We start from the raw sequence: 22,979 nt of genomic DNA, 5'->3' as shown, positions 1-22,979 counted from the left end.
CACTGGTGTTTCCTCTGGGACCCGAATGCCTGTGCTTCTCCCTGGCTCTGCCACCTCTTCCCTGTTAACATGGCAGAGAGTGAGTTGACAACCTTGGAACACAGTTTCCTCATTCAGTGAAATGGATACTGTGCCAACAGATACTTCACTGGTTGGCCATAGAGGAGCACACAGACCAGTGATCACCTCCTCAGTGGGCAGTACACAGGCAGGAAGCAACCTTTACCAGGTTCACGGACACATTAGGCCCTGTATTTTCCAAATGCCTGACCTGCAACCTATCCTACTTCTTTAAGAATTCCCATTTTAAAGACAGAAATGGGGCAGAGATCTTTATCCTAGAAAGAAATCTGTCTCTTCCAAGCATGAGTGGCACGTGGACAGCCCAAGAGGAAAAACAGGAGTGGGCCACGTGGTCCCATTTTACACATTACTCGGAGGGAAAGCCCGCGGTTAGGTAGGAAGTATTGAAAGTGCTTCAGTTCACTTACCTTGGCCATGCCTCCTGCCTGTGCGGTGTTCAGCCCCGCGTGACCAGTCATTTGCGGGGAAACCTGGGTTAGGGTCTCAGCCAGCACGCTGCTCGTGGCGCCCTGCAAGGCTGGAGTAGGGTACGGCATTCCAGCTCCCCTTCCTCTGCCAGCAGCCCCAAGAGATCCATTCATGACTTGTGCCTGCCCTTGTGAAGCCTGATTAATTAAGCTATGGCCAGAGTTACTATTGAGGAGGCCTGGGTGGGTCTGGTTAAAGTTAGCATTCATGCAGATACCAGGTCCAGTCTGTGACGTGGCAGGGCTGCTAGTCGCCAGCCCCACTTGCTTTTGTGCTTGAGGATTCAGTGCTTGGGAGGCAGGGGGGGTGGGCCCAGAGGTGCTGGCTGCCTGTTTGGGCAGGCTGGGGGCTGAAGAATCTCCCTGGCTCAGAGGGCTCTTGCCCATGGCACTGAGGCTGGCCATGTTCGCACTGTTCGGCTGCCCTTGAGCCTGGCCACCCAGGCCCTGCTGCACGGGGCTGCTGGCGCTCACATTTCCTATTCCTGGGTTGATACTAGAGCCGCTGCCTCCTCGTAGAAGCTCCGACAGTTGTTTATGTTTGGAAGCAGCATCTGGAACAAGGTTCCCACTGTTTAAAAGGCCTAATTCTCCTCCATTGGGTATCAGCTCATCAGGAAGATCATTTTCCAAGTCAAACAATGATCCAAAATCTAGAAATTAAACAGAAATGGAAATGAGAAACTAAGCAACCTTTACAGCTCTCCAACTGCCATGTTTCTATGATCTTAACCTAATGGGGCATTCAGCACGAACACTAGCATGTCTTAGGAGTCATGTCATTAGCCAGGTGTGGTAGTGCATGCCAGTAATCCCAGCTACTCGGGAGGCTAAGGCAGGAGAATAGCTTGAACCTGGGAGGCGGAGGTTGCGGTCAGCCAAGATTGCACCACTGCACTCCAGCTTGGGCAACAAGAGCGAAACTCCGTATCAAAAAAAAAAACCAAAGAGTAATGTGAAAATGATTTACAAGTTTGTTTGGGAAAATAAAAAAAGAAAAAACATCCTTCAAATTCTGAAGACAGAAAAGTTAAACAGAGATGAGAAGGACAGCCCTACTGTATTTATCATATTCTAAAACAATAATTAAATAGTGTGGTCTTAAGGGCAAACTCAGATATACAAATTAAAAGAAAACAACGGGAAGACCCCAAATTCACTGAATTATAATTATAAAATGCTTTTAAGAACGTATGTGTGGCCGGGTGCGGTGGCTCATGCCTGTAATCCCAGCACTTTGGGAGGCTAAGGCAGGCGGATCACGAGGTCAGGAGAGCGAGACCATCCTGGCTAACACGGTGAAACCCCGTCTCTACTAAAAATACAAAAAATTAGCCGGCCGTGGTGGCGGGCACCTGTAATCCCAGCTACTCGGGAGGCTTAGGCAGGAGAATGGCATGAACCCGGTGGGTGGAGCTTGCAGTGAGCCGAGATCGCACCACTAGCACTGCAGCCTGGGAAACAGAGTGAGACTCCGTCTCAAAAAAAAAAAAAAAAAAGTATGTGTGTAAAAAAGTAACTGGGCATTGACTTAGATGAACAGCAATTTGGGGACAATAAAGCCAATCTTAATTACTTTTTTTTTTTTTTTTTGAGACGGAGTCTCGCTCTGTCGCCCAGGCTGGATGGAGTGCAGTGGCGTGATCTCGGCTCACTGCAAGCTCCGCCTCCCAGGTTCACACCACTCTCCTGCCTCAGCCTCCCAAGTAGCTGGGATTACAGGCGCCCACCACCATGCCCGGCTCACTTTTTGTATTTTTAGTGGAGACGGGGTTTCACCGGTTAGCCAGGATGCTCTCTATCTCCTGACCTCATGATCTACCCGCCTCAGCCTCCCAAAGTGCTGGGATTACAGGTATGAGCCACCGTGCCAGGCCAATTACATTATTTAAAAGTTAAAATACAAGAAATAAACTAGCTTTAACGCAAAATGAAATCAGTGATTTCTTAAAGTGTTGAAGCTGCAGGAAATGATAATAAAGACATACACAGAAACTACAAAGAGTTGAAAATAAGACCCTAAAAGTATTTGTAGTATATGAAAAGGGTAAATGTCAATCATACAGGAAGATGAGTAGCACACTGAGTCCTGACTATAAATGGACAAGGGACATAAGCAGGTCTTCACCCCAAAGGGAGATAAAACACTAAAGAAAATAATCTGTCCTTCCGATAAGGAAACAAATGGGAACTAAAACAACCCCTTTTTTCTGGTCCCTTTCAAAGTTACTTTTCTCTGAAGCGTGGCCTACACATGTCATCTCTACCCTCTCATTTCCCATGCACTCTAACCCACAACGGCCAGGCTATTCATGTATGTGCAAAGGAAGAGGTATGTAGAAATATGTTCGTCTTAGTATTATCTGTAGCATCCAAAAAATAAAAAGCACAAAAAATACCCAGAGGCAGTTTTTCCTAGTGGTTACAGACTAGACTGGGGCTGCCCACACTGGACTCCAGCCCTGCCTCCAGCTCCCCATTCATTAGTGATGTGACCATGGTAGGTTACTCAGCCTTTCTTTGCCTCAGTTTCCTCATCTGGAAACTAGGGTAACAATGGCCCCTACACCTCATAAGGCTGTTGTGAGGACCAAATGAATAAATAAGTGTAAAACATGACTGAGAACAAACAGTGCCTATGGGTGGTAAATGCTAAGTACTGTCTATTATTATTACTGCTATCCGTAACAGGAGGTTTAATAAGGTGCTGTATAATACTTTAAAACATCACGCCAGGCGCGGTGGCTCACGCCTGTAATCCCAGCACTTTGGGAGGCCAAGGCGGGTGGATCATGAGGTCAGGAGATTGAGACCATCCTGGCTAACACGGTGAAACCCGTCTCTACTAAAAATATAAAAAATTAGCCAGGCGTAGTGGCAGGCGCCTGCAGTCCCAGCTACTCGGGAGGCTGAGGCAGGAGAATGGCGTGAACCTGGTGGGTGGAGCTTGCAGTGAACCGAGATCGCGCCACTGCACTCCAGCCTGGGAAACAGAGTGACACTCCATCTCAAAAAAACAAACAAAAAACACCATACGTCGGCCAGGCACGGTGGCCCATGCCTGTAATCCCAGCACTTTGGGAGGCCGAGGCAGGCAGACGATCTGAGGTCAGGAGCTCAAGACCAGCCTGGCTAACATGGCGAAGACCAGTCTCTACTAAAAACACAAAAATGAGCTGGGTGTGGTGGCAGGCGCTTGTAATTGCAGCTACTCGGGAGGCTGAGGCAGGGGAGTCGCTTGAACCTGGGAGGTGGAATTTGCAGTGAACTGAGATATCGCCATTGCACTCCAGCCTGGGCAACAAGAGCAAAACTCTGTCTCAAAAAACAAACAAACAAACAAACAAAATACACACACACACACACACACACACAAGAAAAGAAAATTAAAACCTTTTTTCTGCTTGGTGGCAGCCCCTAATGTCTGCTCACCCAATACCCCTGGCCCCATGCTGCTGGCAACACCCACATGATCTGAGGTGGTTGCCTGGGAGGTTCCTCTGAGGAACCTTCCCTGGCCACAGGAGGGAGAGTGACCAGATAAGCCCACCACCATGATCATGTTCCCCTTTGCAGGTGACACAATCTCAGCTAAGGGAAGCTGAAGGTACACTGAACCAGGCCCATTGTGGAAAAGGTGTTCTTTCCTCACAGTAACGGATGCTCAGAAAGAAATCTCCCTCCTCTTCTTCACCAGATCTCGTCATGGGTGGGTGACAACCACCCTGTAGCCAGAAGAGCAGACACCACTTGCACGGTAAGGATGGCCATAGCCAAAAACACAAACACCTGGGGTGGGTAGATCATCTCTGAACTGCTGAGTGATGCAACCCTAGTACTTCCTCACCTTCAAACTTCATGTTATGTGACAAAATACACTTACTATCACTTAAGCCATTCTAGCAGGAGTTTAACCTCACCCTAACCCTAACAGACCCATCATGTCTATGGAAGAAGTTCAAACACTTTCTCATGGCACGTCAGGCTATCTTCTCGGCTTCCTTTACAGAACACCGGATGCCCCCTACTTTCCAGCCACAACACTGAGAGCTGGCACAGGCATTGGGAATCTTTCTTCTTGAATCTCTCATTATAAAGCTCACCTCAGTTCCCACTCAGATTAAACACAGCAACTATGAAGACTTTCTTTGGGCTGCCCCTGCAGAACAGACCAGTGCCTCTTGTCAGTCTAGAAAACCATGTCTAACACACACTTGTTATCTGTTATCTTCCCACCTGTCTATAAGGAATGAGGTGTGATTTAGGAGTGTGTACATGCATGCAACACTTTTTGCAGAAAAACTGAGACTGAGAGTAAGTTGCAGACAAAATGACACTGTTCTCCTAAGTACTTCAGTACATATCTCCTAAGAACATCCTCTTACATAATCACAGTATGCATGTGCAACTCAGGAAGTGTAACACTGATACAATACTGAATATATTGCCCTTACTCAAATTTTGCTGGTTGTCCCAATAATGATCTTTATCACACATCTGTCTCTTCAAAATGACATGTCCTGTAGCCATGAGATTACAAGATCCAAGATCTAATTCAGCATCATGGTGCATTTAATTGTCATGTCTTTGTCACCTTGTTTAATCGAAAAAGGATCAAAGGTTCCCTGGCCTTTGTCTTTCGTAACTGACATTTTATTCTTATTTATTTATTTATTTATTAGACAGAGTCTTGCTCTGTTGCCCAGGCTAGATGGAGTGCAGTGGCACGATCTAGGCTCACCGCAACCTTTGCCTCCCAGGTTCAAGCAATTCTCCAACCTCAGCCAGAATAGCTGGGATTACAGGCGTGCGCCACTGCACCCGGCTAACGTTTGTATTTTTAGTAGAGACGGGGTTTCGCCATGTTGGCCAGGCTGGTCTCGAACTCCTGACCTCAGGTGATCCGCCCGCCTAAGCCTCCCAAAGTGCTAGGATTACAGGCGTGAGCCATTGCACCTGGCCATAACTGACATTTTTGAAGAATAGAGGCCAGTTGTTATTGTAGAAGGTCCTTCAATTTGGGGTACCTCCTCATGGTTACAGGACATGTCATTTTGAAGAGACAGGAATCTGATCCAGGATACAGCAGACAGTTCCATAAGGGCACAGGGCCTGTACTGGTGAAATAGGTCTCAACGTGCTTCTGAGGGTCCCAATCCATAGTTTTTACGCTATTATGCTATCCTAAATTTGGAGATTCACTGAGGTGTCCAGATACAAAGACTGTACACTATTTATTAAATATTTATTAAAAAGTCCTCTCTATCATAACTACTGTTTTGTTTGTTGCCCTCCAGGCTTTGTCCACCTGCACACACACATTTACTCAGTACTCCTTAATAAATATTTTTGTCCAACCCAAATGATAAACGTTTGAGGTGGATATCCTAATTACTATGATTTGCTCATTATGCATTGCATGCATGTTACAAAATATTCTGTACTCCCTTAATATGTACAATTATTACATGTCAACTACAAATAAAAGGAAAAAAGAAAATATGTACCCCCCAAATAACAACTTTTTATTTTTTATTTTATGTTTTAGAGATAGGGTCTTGCTCTGTTACCCCTGTGCAATGGCACAATCACAGCTCACTGTATCCTCGAACTCCTGGACTCAACCAATTCTCCCGCTTCAGCCCCTACAGCTGGGACCACAGGTGTGCCCCACCACAAACAGCTCATTTTTTATTTTATTTTTAATTAATGAATTAAATAATTATTTTGACAAGGTCTTGCTCTGTCACCCAGACTGGAGTGCAGTGAAGTTGTAGGCTCAATGCAGCTTCCGCCTTGCACCAAAACACCCACCTAATTTTTGTACTGTTTTGTAGAGACAGGATTTCGCCATGTTTCCCAGGCTTGCCAGCTAATCAAAATTTTTTTTTGTAGAGATGGGGTCTTACTATGTTGCCCAGGCTGGTCTCAAACTCCTGGCCTCAAGAAATACTCCCACTTCAGTCTCCCAAAGCACTGGGATTACAGGCATGAGCCACTGCAGCCCAAAATAACTACTTTTAAAAATGCAGTGTTCCCTAACTGATGAGCATGAAAATGAAACTTCACCTAAACCAGGAAGTGGAGCCATTACATTAGAGATGAGCTCTCCTTCCTTTCTGTCCAGGGCGACGATGAAGAGACCGTGTCAAGCACTGTAACCCAGAAGCAAACAAGTGCAAAATATTTTGTATTCAAGTTTGGAAAAATCTGCAAAAGGTGACCTAACTGGCTATTTTGAACATCCCTAAGCACTCTTCCTAGGAGAGGGAGGCCAGGCCACAGAAAAGCAGACAAACTCAGAGAGTAGTTAGTGAAACCCAGCAGGGCTGGCCTCAGTGTAGGCCAACGAGAACAGAACATCTGGAAGCTGAGCACAGGAGTTCAAATCCTGCATCCTTAGGCAAACTGCTTCATCTCTGCATCTTCATACCCTCACCTGGAAAACAAGGGTACCAACACCCCAGAGTTAGAAAATTCACCCATCATCCTGCCACTCTCAGAGCTATCAGTTTTCATTTGTGGTTTATTCTAGTTCTTATCAAATTCACAGGCAAGTTTCAAAGTTGTAAGCAGGGCTTCCGTCCTGGGCTAGTGTTTTTGTTTTTCACTGGTCTGCTACACTCTGACCACCGTGACCACTTTTTCATCCTATTTCAGTCCAAATACATATACCAGCTATTTGGGTGAAGGGAGAGTTAGACTAATTCTTCTTCTGTAATTCACCATATGAATATGTGTAAAGCCAAATATACAGGTGTGGCTTTTTAAAAGATAGGGCGCACACATAGTCGTACCATCACCCTTCTGTTTACCATTGTCACCATATTTCCATATTCCCTAGTTCAAAAAAACTGACAAAGGGGAGTGAGGAAGGTAGGCCAGGATATTGCAACACAGCACAGCTTTGCTTTCTACACACCAAAGTGTCCCAACACATGGGTTGAGCAAGAGCAATCTGTATCATCGGAAGTTCCTAAGGTTCACGATTGACACCGATCCAGTCCCAGGTAAGCCCTCTTCTCTCTGACTGTCACCAGGGGGCCCGGGAGAATGCAAAGAAAAGGAGACTGTGGGCACCCTGCACCCAGGGCGTTTGCACCTCAAGGAGATTTCCCCAGCCGATGTCAAATAGCAAACACTGCCTGTCATACTTCCATAGCTAAGGACAGGAAATTTTCTCTTTTGGAGCTTCCTGGCTGCCAACCAGGAGGCTACCCCTTTCATTAAGCTGAAATGAGAGAAAAGAGAGGGTACACACTTCCCCATTTCTATCACACTCACACGAGGCTGGGAAGACACAGTGAGGAATGAGGAAAATAGTGGGGACTTAGGAAGGAGAAAGTTACGGCCAAACTCAGCCAGCCTCAGGAAAGGCAAGCTGTTTACCAAGCAAGGTACAGAGGACATTCACTTCTATACTAGGAAACCCAAGCCGGCAGTCTGCACACAGAGACTGTTAGGTGGGGATCACTCCTAAACACTGAAAGACAAATGGTACCTACATCTGTTCCAGGATCCATTCTTTTTTTTTTTTTTTTGAGACGGAGTCTCGCTCTGTCGCCCAGGCTGGAGTGCAGTGGCGCGATCTCGGCTCACTGCAAGCTCCGCCTCCCGGGTTCACGCCATTCTCCTGCCTCAGCCTCTCCAAGTAGCTGAGACTACAGGCGCCTGCCACCACGCCCGGCTAATTTTTTGTATTTTTAGTAGGTACGGGGTTTCACCGTGGTCTCGATCTCCCGACCTCGTGATCCGCCCGCCTCAGCCTCCCAAAGTGCTGGGATTACAAGCGTGAGCCACCGTGCCTGGCCCCAGGATCCATTCTTAATAACGATGATCAGAAATCAGCATTTCACCTTAAGCAAGGAATGAACTACTAGAATCAAACACCAGGTGGGTGGCTAAATCAATCTGTGTAGCCAATAACATTTGAAAACAGTCTCATCTGAAAAAAATTTCAAAGCCATCAACCAAAGTACCCACAAAACACACCTTTCTTCAGGTTTTCTACAGCCTCCTCTTCCATAATACCTTATTTTCTTCTTTGAATTCCACTTGAAGCCCCAAATTATTTGTACTGACAGGACTGGTTTATCACACCTTCTCCTGGAAATAAGAACTCTTTTATGCTCCTACAGACACAATGCGTTAAAATTATGCTAACAACTTCACATTATAACGCGCATGAGGCTGTAAGCTCCCTGAAAGCAGGGATCCTGTCTTGCTTATCTACTCAGTGTCTAGCATTAAAATGCTTTGTATGTACTAGGCACTCAATAAACCCACGTGCTGAATGAGTGCACAGATTATAAAGGATACACAGTATCAACAAGCTGCTTGTCTAGTCAAAGATATAAAGCAGTAATCTTAATGTTTACTACTACTTTCTGAAAACAGAAACAATAATGAATTCTCTAGAAATATTACACTGACTCATCTTTCTCTTTAAGACTTTTTCCTATTGCCCTCTTTACCTTTTAGGGGACCACCCAAGTATATTTCACTCTTTGGCTACAAACTCAGCATCAGTGAACCCCAACCCTAGAACTGATACACAGATTAAATGGCATAATGTAGAATGAGCAACAGTAGTGTGAGAAATAAGCATGTAAGAGTTCAGATGCTGTTTTGTGATGTGTTCATACTTCTCTGCTTTCCCTCCCACACATATTTTATCTTCCTCACCCACTCCTAATTTCTCTCTCACATCCCTATTTCCTGTGAAAAAGGTCTCCTTTCTTTAGATTTTTTTTCATGGTTTCTTTAGATTGTCTTTTGCGTTACTTTTGTAATACTGTGACTATGTATTTGGTCTTCCACCCTGTCTCCTGGCATACAACTCCTAAAATCCTTGGAGTCTCCAAAACGGAATTATTATTATTTTTTTTTTTTGGCTCTGTTACCTACGCTGGAGCGCAGTGGCACGATCTTGGCTCACTGCAGCCTCTACTTCCTGGATTCAAACAATTCTCCTGCCTCACCCTCCCAAGTAGGTGGGATTACAGATGCATACCACCACACCCGGCTAATTTTTTGTATTTTTAGCAGAGATGGGTTTCATCATGTTGGCCAGACTGGTCTAGAACTCCCAACCTCAGGTGATCCACACGCCTCGGCCTCACAAATTGCTGGGATTATAGGTGTGAGCCACCACACCCAGCCAGTAATGTCTTTTCGTATGCTCACGAATTGACTGATGGCTGGCAGCTCCTAGGTAGCTTCGGATAGGAGCTGGTCACCAGGAAGACCAAGGCATGACTGATTACAGGACTGGGACTTTCGGCCCATCCTTAATTTCCAGGGAAGGGAGAGATGCTAAAGTTTAAGTTGATCACCAACGGCCAATGGTTTAATCAATCATGCCTATATAATAAAACCTCCATAAAAACCCAAAAGTAGAGGGTTCAGAGAGCTTCCAGATAGCTGAACACATGGAGGTTCCCGAAGAGTGGCACACCTGGACGGGGCAAAAAAGCTACATGGCCCTCTCACATGCCTTGCCCTATCACCTAATATTCAGTGGTATCCTTCATAATATCTTTTACAATAAAAAACCAGTAAACATGTTTCCTTGAACTCTGTCAATCGCTCTAGCAAATTAATTGAACCCAAGGAGGGGCTTATGGGAACCCCATTTATAGCCAGTCAGAAGCACAGGTAAAACAACTTGGGGCTTGCAAATGGCGGGGTGCAGGGGCAGTCTTGAGGACTGAACCCTCAGCCGTGGGATCTGACACCATCTGCATGTCAGGCGGTGTCTGCTGCAGCACTGAGTGCTTACTCGGTGTATGTGTGTGGCTGGGGGCATCTCCACAAATCTGGCCCCACAAGTGTTCTGTGTCGACTGTTGACACTGAGTATAGGAATAAATGAGTATAGGAGAAACTTGATTTTTCCCTACATCCTCAGACTTGTACTATAGCCCTGACTACTCAAATGCTTCTATTAAATCTTTCAAAAGCTAAACATTTTTATTCACCTATTTACCTACCCTCAAAAAACTTCCAAAAGGAATTTTTTTTAAGAGATGGGGTCTGTGTTGCCCAGGCTGGAGCACAGTGGCCATTCACAAGTGTGATCATGGCTCACTGTAGCCTCAAACTCCTAAACTCCTGGACTCAGGCAATCCTCCTGCCTCAGCCTCCCAAGTAGCCAAGACTGCTGGTATGTGCCACTGTGGCTCCAAAAGAATTTTTAATTTCTAAGTTAACACTGGACACAGGAAGAGGTAATGCATATGTTAACTGGCTCAGTTTAGCCAATCCACAATGTATAGATATTTCAAAACATCATGTTGTATATGATAAATACATACAATTTTTATTTGTTAATTAAAATTTGAACGAAAAAAACTACATACAAAAAACTTGATCCAGCAAGGGCAAAGTATCCTGGAAAAGTTCACTTCTAGAGATGAGGAATCTAGAGAATGGTGGAAGGATTCACAGTGTTGTTATTATTGTTAAATGACCTGGAGGCCACACTAGGCTCTTGGTGTGTTTACTGATCTATTACTAATTAGACACTACGGACACAGGAAGTGCAGTCTGGTGTAGTGAGAAGAGTACTCAACCAAGCCCTGGTTCAGATTACAGCTGTCACCACAGCTACTGCCTCCCTGTGTACCCCTCCTTAGCTCTAAAATGGAAGGACAGCTGGGTGCTGTGGCTCACGCCTGTAATCCCAGCACTTTGGGAGGCAGACGGGTGGGTCACCTATGGTCAGGAGTTCAAAACCAGCCTAGCCAACACGGTGAAACCCTGTCTCTACTAAAAATACTGAAAATTACAAAAAATTAGCCGGGCGTGGTGGCAGGTGCCTATAACCCCAGCTACTCGGGAAGCTGAGGCAGGAGAATCACTGGGAGGTGGAGGTTGCAGTGAGCCGAGATCGCGTCACTGCACTCCAGCCTGGGCAACAAGGGCAAAACTCTGTCCCAAAAAAATAAAATAAAAGGACAATAGCACCTGCTTCACAGGATCGTTGATGAAAGAATTAAAACCATACAGCATTCAGCACTGAGCCTGGCATGCAGTAAGGACTCAAAAAATATTAGTCATTATTATCACTCTCCCAATCCCATCTCCCAAGGCACCTATGAGAGCTGAACCAGCCAAAACCTGTAAGAACCTGGCACCCCAGGGCTGGTACAGAGCAGGCGCTCAACAGCCACTACTTATCAATGGTAGTGACTTGCTAATAAACTCAACCCTGCTGATCTGTGGCAATTCTAGTAGAATTAAAGGTTACTTTGCTTTGAAAGTTCTTGGGGATTATGCAAATAAATATAATGGAACAACTCTCCACACCAAAAAAAAAAAAAGAGAAAAGCTGTTTTATTAATATTTATGCCATCGTAAGTAATTTTTATCTAGGCATTTAAACAAGTTCCCAAAAGACATCTAACTTTTTTTATTTTTTTACAATGACTATTAGGAAATAATTAAAGCAACCTCCTTCTAAAATCTTCCGTAATTCAGGCTTCTTTTATGCAGACACACCAACCCCTAATTAGAACAGAATAATGAGTTGTACTTCATTCTGAACAGTGATCTGATCTTGAGTAAGCCTTGCCCCTCCTCAGAATCACTGATCTGCTGAAGAGCCAGAGAGCTCGGCTGGCAGCCCCCACCCTCCCCTCCCCTGCAGAAGGAAGCCAGTCAACACTGCTCAGGGGCCCTCACTTGGTGCAGGACCGGCTGGGTTTGAGACTAGAATAGAAGTCGGCCTCCCCAGAGGACTGTACTCTAATTGAGGAAGACAGCCAATGGACACCAAGTCACAAACTTAAATTAACACATATGTCATATTTTACATCCAAGTGGAATAAGGTAGTGAACAAAAGTAGGAAAGGCTTCAAATAAGAGGTAAACTCTGAACAGAACTTTAGAAGAAAAGGACACTGACAACTCCAGAGAGGCAGGGACGGAAGACAGCAAGGCGGGCAGGCAGAGCTGGCTGCTCTGCCGTGGGGAGCTTCAAGGGAAAAACTCCACGACAGCAGGAGCCCCAGGGTAAGGTACAAGTTCCATAGGGTGGGAAGGGCCTCACTATGGTAGGCAGACTTGCTCTATCGCCCAGGCTGGAGTGCAGTGACACAATCTCGGGTTATTAAATTTGGCTTTAATAAACCGAATTGTCTTAAAGCCCTTAACACAGCACTTACATTTATACTAGAGCCTAGAATTTGGGTTTTCTTGTTTTCCTGTCATATGCTGTGTTTTGTATGATGAACGATATTTAAGTGGACATTAACAATGATCTTCCCCAAGGAGTCCATTCTTCATATGTGACATTCTAGTGGGGTTCTTCCTACTGTATCAGACCCACACACCTACCAAAGTGAGGCCCCTACCACTGTATCAAATTCGTACCTACCGAGAGGCTCCTGCCATCTTGGAGTTTTTCCCTTGAAGCTCCCCACGGCAGAGCAGCCAGCTCTGCCTGCCTTGCTGTCTTCCGTCCCTGCCTCTTTGGAACTGTCTTTCCTCAGTGTCCTTTCCCTCTAAAGTTCTGCTCAGAGTTTGCCTCTTATTTGAAAGCTAAATTACAGGATAAATGTTCTTCATGTTACAGAAGGATCCATCCAGGGGGACTCTTACATGGAAACCTGCTTAGTAAGTACATTTAGTATGGAAACATCATGAACTTCAAAGTTTGAAGTAAGGGGAAATAAATCAAGCTATGGTATCAGGTTAAACTAACTGAAATAAAAATTCCAAAACCTTAGAAACTGTAATGTAAATCAGAAGGGAAATACCTGATTTATCAAAATGCACTTAATACGATTTTCAAGAATGCTACCTGGAAAAGGTAAAATCTACTTTGCATAATTGATTATAAAATTTTAGCTTTTTTATTCGTTCTCAAATGCACTTCATGGCTGTACTCTGTATCAGGTATCAAAAAACATCCTGCTTCGCTGAATGATTACTATTTACCTTCCATTTAAAGAACCCAAGCAAGACAGGGCCAGGCACAGTAGCTCATGCCTGTAATTCCAGTATTTTAGGAAGCCCAGGCAGGCAGACCACCTGAGGTCAGGAGATCAAGACCAATCTGGCCAACATGGTGAAACCTCGTCTCTACTAAAAATACAAAAATTAGCCGAGCGTGGTGGTGGGTGCCTGTAATCCTAGCTACCTGGGAGGGTGACACTGGAGAATTGCTGAACTTGGGAGGCAGAGGCTACCGTGAGCTGAGATCATGGCACTGCACTCCAGCTTGGGCGACAGAGCAAGATTCTGTCTCAAAAAAAAAAAAAACCCTAGACAGTCCTTATTCAAAGTTCTTTGTCACCTGGGACCCTAAACTGTCCTGGAAATGCAGCCAGTCTATTTTTATTTGGTGCACTTAGCAGTCACAGGGAAGTGCCATTCCCAGACAGCCAAGACAATGTTATTTCCTCAACACGGTTTGCGTGCTGCCTCCCTCAAGGGTGGAATGGAAGGTGGCTGTCATAGCAGCCGGCTGCCACCAGAACACAGTAATGACCCAGCAGCCCCTCCACGTTAGCCCAATTATCTGGGACAGGGGAGCAAAGACGGGTTGTTTACCACCACCACAGCTGAGAGGTGCACCAGACCCCGGAGGTGCTATAGTCAGCTGCCTGTCCACCCTGCTTACAGGGAGAGGATTCTCCAGCCAAGAACAGTCCTGGAGGAAGAAGAATGTGGGGGCTGAGCTAGGATCTAGCCTTTGCAGAAGCAGCCCCAGACCCCAGATTCCCAGCCACCTCAGACGCCCCAGCCACACCATAAGAACAAGCAAACGGACATCCAGAGACCAGGTCCTTTGCCCTAAATGCTGTGAGATGTAGCTGGCAGGCGGCAACAAGAAGTCAAGAAAGGGGGAAAGAGCAGATTCCAGACGTGAAAGCAGACTTGGAAGTGCCAGTCCATGTACAACGTGTGGAGGCGTGTGGGCTATTTGAGAGCCACAAACAGAAAATGAATGCCTTAAAAAAAGTATGCCAGGACCAGGTATGGTGGCTCACGCCTATAATCCTGGCACTTTAGGAAGCCGAGGCGGGTGGACCGCTTGTGTCCAGTAGTTCAAGACCAGCCTGGGCAACATAGCAAAACCCGGTCTCTACAAAAAAAAGCACAAAAATTAGCCAGGCATGGTGGCACATGCCCGTAGTCCTAGCTGCTCTGGAGGCTGAGGTGGGAGGATTGCTTGAGCCCGGGAGATTGAGGCTACAGTGAGTCAAGATCACGTCACTGCACTCCAGCTTGGGTGACAGAGTGAGACCCTGACTCAAAATAATACTAATAAGGTACACCATAAAATGAGAATTCAGAAACAACTGAGAAGCACAACATGATGGAGAATCACAAGCTGAAGAACAACCTTAGTGTTACTCATTACAGACTATGCTGATAAAGAATATCCGTGGCTGGGCACGGTGGTTCACACCTGTAATCCCAGCACTGTGAGAGGCCAAGGCGGGCAGGTCACCTGAGGTCAGGCGTTTGAGGCCAGCCTGGCCAACATGGCGAAACCCCGCCTCTACTAAAAATACAAAAATTAGCGGGGCATGGTAGCGCATGCCTATAATCCCAGATGGCTGAGGCACCAGAATCACTTGAACCCGAGAGGTGGATGCTGCAGTGAGCCAAGATTGTGCCAATGCACTCCAGCCTGGGCGACAAAGCAAGACTCAGTCAAAAAAAAAAAAAAAAAAAAAAAAAAAAAGAATATCTGCAACACACCTAGCAATGTATACACGGAGAATGTATGTGCTGCTTTTCACATTTTAAGACTCTACCAACACACAGGCTCTTGAAGGAAAATTTACTATGATCAAAACTATAAATGCATATGCCTTTTAACCACTAATTCCATTTCTATGAATCTGTTCCATAGATTTGCTTGTCCGCATAACTTTACAAGGCTATTCATTAAAGCACTGTTTGTGGGAAGACAAGACTGGAAATAACCTAAATGTCCATCAGTGGGGAGAGGATTAAAGCAATTATGGCACAGCTCACATAATGGAATGGTACGCAACTATAAGAAGACAATAAAGGTATGCAGCTATGTGTACACTATGCTACCTCAGTTTAGAAGAAAAAGGCAGGAAGGAGGAAGAGAGAACTAAGAGTCAACAGTGTCTGCCTGAATACAGATAAACCCTAGAAGACAGCACTACTTCCAGTGGTTACCTGGGAGGAGCTAGGTGGAGGGAGGCTCTCTCTACAGGTTTTGTCCTCTGAGTTTTCTGAGCCATGTGAATGAACTACTAGTTTAAGTAATTAAAGAAACTATTTTTTTTTTTTTTTGAGATGGAGTCTTGATCTGTTGCCCAGGCTGGAGTGCAGTGGCGCGACCTCAGCTCACTGCAGCCTCCACAATTCTCCTGCCTCAGCCTCCTGAGTGGCTGGGACTACAGGTGCATGCCATCACACCTGGCTAATTTTTTGTATTTTAGTAGAGGGGGGGTTTCACCATGTTGGCCGGGACGGTCTCAATATCCTGACCTCATGATCCACCAACTGAGCCTCCCAAAGTACAGGGATTACAGGCGTGAGCCCACTGCGCCGGGCCAAGAAACTGATTTTTTTTTTAAGGTACCCCCCCTGGGGATATACTGGCCTAGGTGATTAACTTCAGCACCAGGTGATAACACCTGGAATGGTTCCCAGTGCTCCAGTTTCCAGTTAGGATGTTTATGATTTGAGGATAAAATCTGAAATGGGTTCACTATTAGTTCAAAATATATTTAGTGTACAAATAAGTTTAAAAGGCTAGAAAAGAAAGGGCACTTTAAAGAAGAACTTTTCAAAAGTATTTTTTTCTAAAGGGATGTGACAATTGACATGTAACATTTTGTACCCAATGGTCACACAGGGAAATCTGACATTATTTCAAAATACTCAAAAATTAGTTGGCTGTCAGGTCTTGTGGCTTCTAGCAAATCAATGAAGAAACCTCTAATATAAAGATGATGTTAAAAATGGAGATTGTGACAAAGGAAGTGATGATCAGACGCCACGCTAAAACACAGTCACATTTTCCTATCTCTGGAAGGCACCTCTTAGGGGTAATTTCTACTTTTTTCAAATAATTCTCATTAGAGGTCTAAAGGTTTTGCAACAGGAGTTAACCAAAACTTTGCTTCTCACCATTTAACAGATTCCCTTAATCACAAATATAAAAATAAAAGAATACGAAAACATATATACCCCCAAAATGTTTTGTTTTCAATTTTTTTAACTAGTTTTTCTTTTTTCCGTATGAAAGTAAATACATTTATGGTTTTTTGCTTTGTTAAAAAAAAAAAAAACTCAGAAGAATATAAAATGAAAAACAGCCCCCAAAACATCCTTAGCTCAACCCCGAAAAACAATTTCTAGAGATTTCTTTCTAGAAATTTCCTATATACATCATTAGCATATCTGTTTCTACCCCTAAAAGAGATCTAATTATCATTTTTGCTCTCCTTTTGTTTATTGATTCTCAATCTTATCTCCCCTCCTAAGTACCCATCACTCTCCCTCAACTGGATCTGCAACGCCAGGGAACTCAGCTACTCTTCTGATGGAACTTCACTGATCTTACCCTTTCTTTTCTAAAGGATTTCTGAGTCATACTCAGTGTTTTACAACCTCTACATTAATTAATTAAATTAATGAAAAGGTCTGGAGTTAATGAGAATGTTCTTAGAAGTCCTACCAATCAAGAAACTTTATCTGCTTGGTGTTGAAGTAGGTTGCTAACCTACAGATATTTCTATTTCAACTACTAAGGTGGGTAATAAAAACCAGAAGTTTTAAGAATCTATTCCAGGAATTGAGAAACAATAAACACAACTTCTGCGTGAGCTGGCTGCATGACATGCATTTTGATGACAGTAGCAAAACCTCTAATATTCTTTGAGATGACATGGAATTAATTTTAAAAAAACTTTAAGCCTAAGCAAACATAGCAAGACCCTGTCTCAACAAAAAGAATAAAAAATTATCTGGGCATGGTGGTGCGTGCCTGTAGTCCAAGCTACTGTGGAGGCTGAAGTGGGAGGATGGCTTGAGCCCAGGAGTTTGAGGCTACAGTGAGCTATAATCTCACCACTGCACTCCAGCCTAAGTGACCGAGCAAGACTCTGTCTCAAACAAAAAACAAGAAAACTTCAATTATTCCTATTTATATAACATAGTGAAACATTAAAATTGTTTTGTGTTATTTATCTAAATGCAGCACCAAAACATTTTACCACTGAAAAAGAAGATTTAATTAAAAGAAAGCCCAGGCTGAGCATAGTGGCTCACATCTGTAATCCCTAAACTTTGGGAGGCTGAGGTGGAAGGACTGCTCGAGCCCAGGAGCTCAAGACCAGCCTAGGCAACATAGGAAGACCCTATATCTCTACCAAAAAAAAAAAAAAAAAAAAAAAAAATTAGCCAGGCATAGTGACATGCACCTGTCATCCTAGCTACTTGGGAGGCTGAGGTGGGATTGCTTGAGCCCAGAAGGTGGACACTGCAGTGAGCTGTGATCACATAACTACACACCAGCCTGGCGGACAGAGTGAGAACCTGTCTCAAAACAAATAAAAAAAAATTTAAAAAAACAGAACAAAGCCTGCATTTCTAATACTAACATTTCCAACAGCTCTGAGATATGTATCAGTCTGAAAGGCACTGATAGTAGAATAACATATAATGGGCTACTTAGGGCAAAAACAGTAAGAAGAGACCATATTTGCCTGGCTACGCACAGTCCATCTCTAGAATATGTAAGAAACAGCTAACACTGGTTGCCTATGGGGAGGGGAATGACCAGTGACCCCAGAAACAGATAGGAGGAAGGGTTTTCACCAATTACTCTGCTTTTTTGGAATTCTGAACCATATGAATATATTGTCTACCCAAAAGAACTTAAAAAAACTTTTAAAAGAAAATTCTTTCTACAAAAATTTCCTAACATCTTAAATAAGAACATTAGTTCCAGTTCTTAAACTGCTTTTCATGGGGCCCTTTTCCTGCAAAAAACGGGGCTTAGGAGGGGAAAGCATTGTCTACTCTCCCTACAGACCTGAGCTTGGATGAAAAAACACACCTTGAAAAAGCTAATCTAGACTTCTGGAAAATAAATCAGAAGAGTTCCCCCACTCACTCTGGACATGGGTTTTTTAAAACTTAATTTTGTTTTATAAGCCCTAAAAAAAAAAAAAACCTGGACTCCTTGGTCTGACATTCAAGGCCCTTGGTGACGTTATCTCGCCTTCAGATGCCCAAGCTGATGCTCTACTCACCCTCAATGAGCTCCGGTGTCCTTCCTCCAACAAGCCTCCTGACCACCCAGCCTGAGGCATCCATTTCCTTCTAGTCAGACATCGAGCTCAGTGTGAAATGCTATATGCAATGGTGGGCACCCCGGGACTGCTCACCCACACCACACAACTCAGAGTTCCATGAGGACAGAAGCAGCTTCTGCCACCACTGTTATCACTACAGCCCAGCAGGGTGCACCACACATAAAATGTGCTTAAATATTTGCTGAATAAAAGAATGAAATGGTAGGAGTCAAGACTGGATCCCAGGCCCGACCAACCCCCGCAAGGCAGAACCACACCTTTAGTCTCCACCCTATCAGAAGCAAAACTATGAGGCCTCTTAAATTCTGGTAGCCCAGTGAACATAACCCAAAAACTGTCACAAGAGCCAGCCCTCCACCCTGCTATGTGTGCTGTTCCCTCTGCCTGGAACAGTGCTATCTTCCATCTCCTATTCACCCTCAGGTGTCAGTGCTGACGTCACAGCCCCCAGGGACTTCCAATACCCTTCAAAACAGGCTCAGTCCCTGTCTGGTGCCCCAGTCAATGCACAGCATGTCCCCTCCAAGGTCACACCTGACTGCAGTTACCTGTCAGTATCCATCACCACCCATGAGGGCAGAGATGGGGCCTGTCACGTCCCCACTGGATCACCAGGGCCTACACCACAGCATAACAAATATTTTCTAAATTAGTGAATAATCCTGAACAGTGTGACCTAAGCCGTATTTTTGAAGGAGTCTTTCATCATTTTTTTTTGGAGTCTTGCATCTTTAAAAGATGATCGTTTTAAAGGAACTTTGTCGTAAATATCTAGGTGACACGTATCTTAAAGAAAACTCTAGACAAAGAGGATAAATAAATGTACTTAAGAGTTGTGCTGTCCAATACCGTAGCAACTAACTACATGTGGCTATCTTCATTTACTTAAATCAAGTAACATTTAAAATTTAGTTCCTAAGTCACACTAATCACAATTCAAGTACTCAACAGCCACACGTGGCTCGTGGTTCCAGTACTATGTCATACAGATACAGCATAGAGCCACCCTCCCAATAAGGACCACTGGACAGCGCTGGCTTGGAGGGCATCCCGAGAACACAGGCATCCCAAAACAAGGAAACATCTCAATTCACCCTCTTCCTCCTGGGAAAGAATCCGTTCTCCCCTCAAGTTTCAGTGACTGAGAAAGACATCAGTGAAAGCAAAACACTTCATTCTCTCGCCATCATTCAGATGATTCCCTCAGAGACTTTTCAACAGAAGTTCAACTACGGGCAGGTGTGCTCTTCAAACAAAAACCGATACCCACAATAGTAGAGGAACAACCACAATGACACAGAAAACCTATCAATATGTTATGTCTTTTTGTTATTTTCAATAAAGGTGACGTATTGAATATGTAAATCAGATTCAAGTAAAGATATCCACAAATTAGGGGAAAAATTCTTTGTCCACCACAGGGTAACTTTTACTTATATAAAAAAAAAATAATCACACCAAATCTAGGAGAACAGAAAAACAGTAACCTCCATTAAAAGAATTTCCTATTATAGAATCTGCAGGAGGAGAAAAGTCTCACACTACAGCACAGACCTGAGTCTGTTCCTTTCAAGATCTGTGTAGCTGAGCCCGAGAGGAAATTGAATTTCACTGGTATTCCTTTCAAGCAACCGGACTAAACTGGACAGTGATCCCAAGGCCATTTTCTTCCCAACTGTGTTTTCAATAAAATACTATGTTTACAATTTCTCTGCATTCACTTTTCCCTTTTCTCTAAGTCCTAATCTAAATCAAGCCCTTGTTCTGAAGCAATAACTAGAAACACAGTTCCATTTAATTAAGAGTTCAATTTTCCAATAAAGAACAGTTGAACTGCAAACACAGACAGAGTAAAATGAGTCAAACGATTACCCGTTTTGTAAGATTCTCGAATCTTAGCTCTTAGTTCATTTTCTTACAAACTGGTTCCCAAACTAAACTAGAGCTGGTACTGGAAGCCAAACAGGCAGGGGCAGAAGCTTCCCATGTACTCAGTGAGAAGCCTCCTGATTCTGGGTCAGGCTACATCATCACAGTCCTCACTGGCCCAAGAGGTAGGTGATGGCTAATATTTTTCCATACAATTAAACAATAATAACAGCTGCCTCAACCTGCTATATGCCAGGCACCCTAGTAGCCCAATGTACCAAGCTAATCAAAGTAAGCAGAAGTAGAGCCAGGCACAGTGGCTCCATCTCACACCTGTAATCCCAGCTACTCAGGAGGCCGAGGCAGGAGGATTGCTGAAGGATGGGAGTTCAAGACCCCATTGGAAAGAAGAAAAGTAAAGTAAAGAAGGGGAAGGGAAGGGGAAGGAAGGAAAAGAAAGAAAGGAAGGAAGGAAGGAAGGAAGGAAGGAAGGAAGGAAGGAAGGGAGACAAAGAGAAAGAAAGAAAAAGAAAGAAAGAAAAGAAAGAAAGAGAAAGAAAGAAAGAAAGAAAAGAAAGAAAGAAAAGGAAGACAGAAAAAGAAAGAAGGAAAAAAGAAAGAAGAGAGAAGAGAAAGAAAAGAAACAAATGGAATATTGCAGGGTAAAAAGCCCCTTTTAGAGATCTCTCTCTCTCTCTCTCTCTCTCTGTGTGTGTGTCTCTCTCTCTCACACACACACACACCCCCCACCCTGCAAAACTCAAATGTGATCTCACCAGCCCAAATCACAGGGCTGATGAGCTGGAAGCTGTGACTCAGAGTCTACTCTGAGCAGGAGCCAGGGCTCCCTCCTCAGCACCACACTGACCCCCTCCCCATATAAAAAGCTGACATTTCCTTCAACTGTGACTCACGGTTGGAAGCTTCTACTTTTCATCAGGTGACAAATACTCAAAATATTTTAATCCAAAGCAATTGGGTCAATCTCGTAGAGTCCATAATTGTCTAAGCAAACCCTAATTACCTGATAAATTTCTATAGCTCCTGAATGTCCTCATTCAGTTTGTAATCAAATACCCAAATCTCCTTATTTAAGTGGTGTACAGGCCTTCTCTATACGTTATCATAGAGAACAGTGACTTATTTCTCTATTTCACTGGTTGTTTTAACCATAAAGTGAAAACATGTTTAGATGGTGCAGTTTTAATAAGAAAAATCCAAACTAGGAGGAGGAGAAGCAGCTTCTGAATTACAAAAAGATTTGCTTTACAACATAATTGTACAACTCCACTACACAAATAGTTTTCTCTCCTTATCACAGATTATGCAAATTCGAAAAGCTGAATTAGGTGCAACTGGAAAATATACCTACTGTATACAGTACAGTACAGGCATATTAGAAAGGCAAATTAAGACATTTTCAAACAATAGCAGACAGTACACCTAGAAATGGGAAAGTAAAGTCAGATTTAATCATGCAGAATTATTTTCCCCATTAGATTTTACTATTCTTAGCGATGGTTCAACTAAACAGTCTTTTGATTAATGGAAATGAAACACGAGGGAAAATGTCACACGGGATAATATCCAAATCTTTCTTACGGGTAAGTTTTAAAAGGAATTCAACTTTTAGAGACAGAGCTCAAAAATAGCCTTGCTTCCTAAATTTAGAACCAGAAAACACCCTAAAGGCAGTATTTTAAATACAGCCACAATCACTGCCTATATTGTCTAGGAACTTAATAAAAAACTTTAAAAAGAGAGGGGCCACTTTTGTTTACTTCCATGCCTTTCACACAGCCTTCCCCCATTTGATTTGTGTGCCCTTGCTCAAATCTCTTCAAGTCACCGCTCAAATGGCAAAGACCTGACCACTCCAGGACGCCCCAGGGACTCTGCTCGTGGCCTACAGTAGCACCCCTGTCAGCAGAGCACAGCCCCAGGGAAAGGAGAACAGGCAAAAGCCCCCACAGGCACTGCTCCCAAGGCTTACATTTCTGCATCAAAGACTCATGCAATAGGAGAATTTTCTTGAAAGCAAAGTTTGAGCCTGACTGAGAAGAGTAGCATCATTTTCCAGTTAAAGCAAGGAGTGTATCTGGAGGGATGCACTGCAAGGAAAAAACCTGAGAGAGGACTAAAGGGAACACTGGGCACATGTGCTAAAAAGCAGATGGCATGGCCAGGAGCTTCAGAACTTAGGAGAGACTGGGGACAACCAGAAGAGGACTCAGATGTGA

At 44.0% G+C, this 22,979-nt stretch overlaps 1 protein-coding gene across 2 annotated transcripts in view; it reads right to left on the bottom strand.

The window, feature by feature from the left end:
• CREBBP (CREB binding protein) overlaps positions 1–22,979 on the bottom strand; it is a 156,463-nt gene that overhangs the window by 125,537 nt on the left and 7,947 nt on the right. For both annotated transcript variants that reach the window (XM_003269219.4, XM_012497415.2), the window contains exon 2: positions 492–1,204. In XM_003269219.4, the coding sequence (XP_003269267.1) occupies positions 492–1,204 (713 nt within the window). The remainder of the gene's footprint in view (positions 1–491; positions 1,205–22,979) is intronic.

This window comes from Nomascus leucogenys, chromosome 18 (assembly GCF_006542625.1).
Source record: "Nomascus leucogenys isolate Asia chromosome 18, Asia_NLE_v1, whole genome shotgun sequence".
In the NCBI taxonomy this organism is placed as follows: domain Eukaryota; kingdom Metazoa; phylum Chordata; class Mammalia; order Primates; family Hylobatidae; genus Nomascus; species Nomascus leucogenys.
The sequence above is the reverse complement of the archived record's forward strand: the minus strand, read 5'-3'. Positions and strand labels throughout refer to the sequence as shown.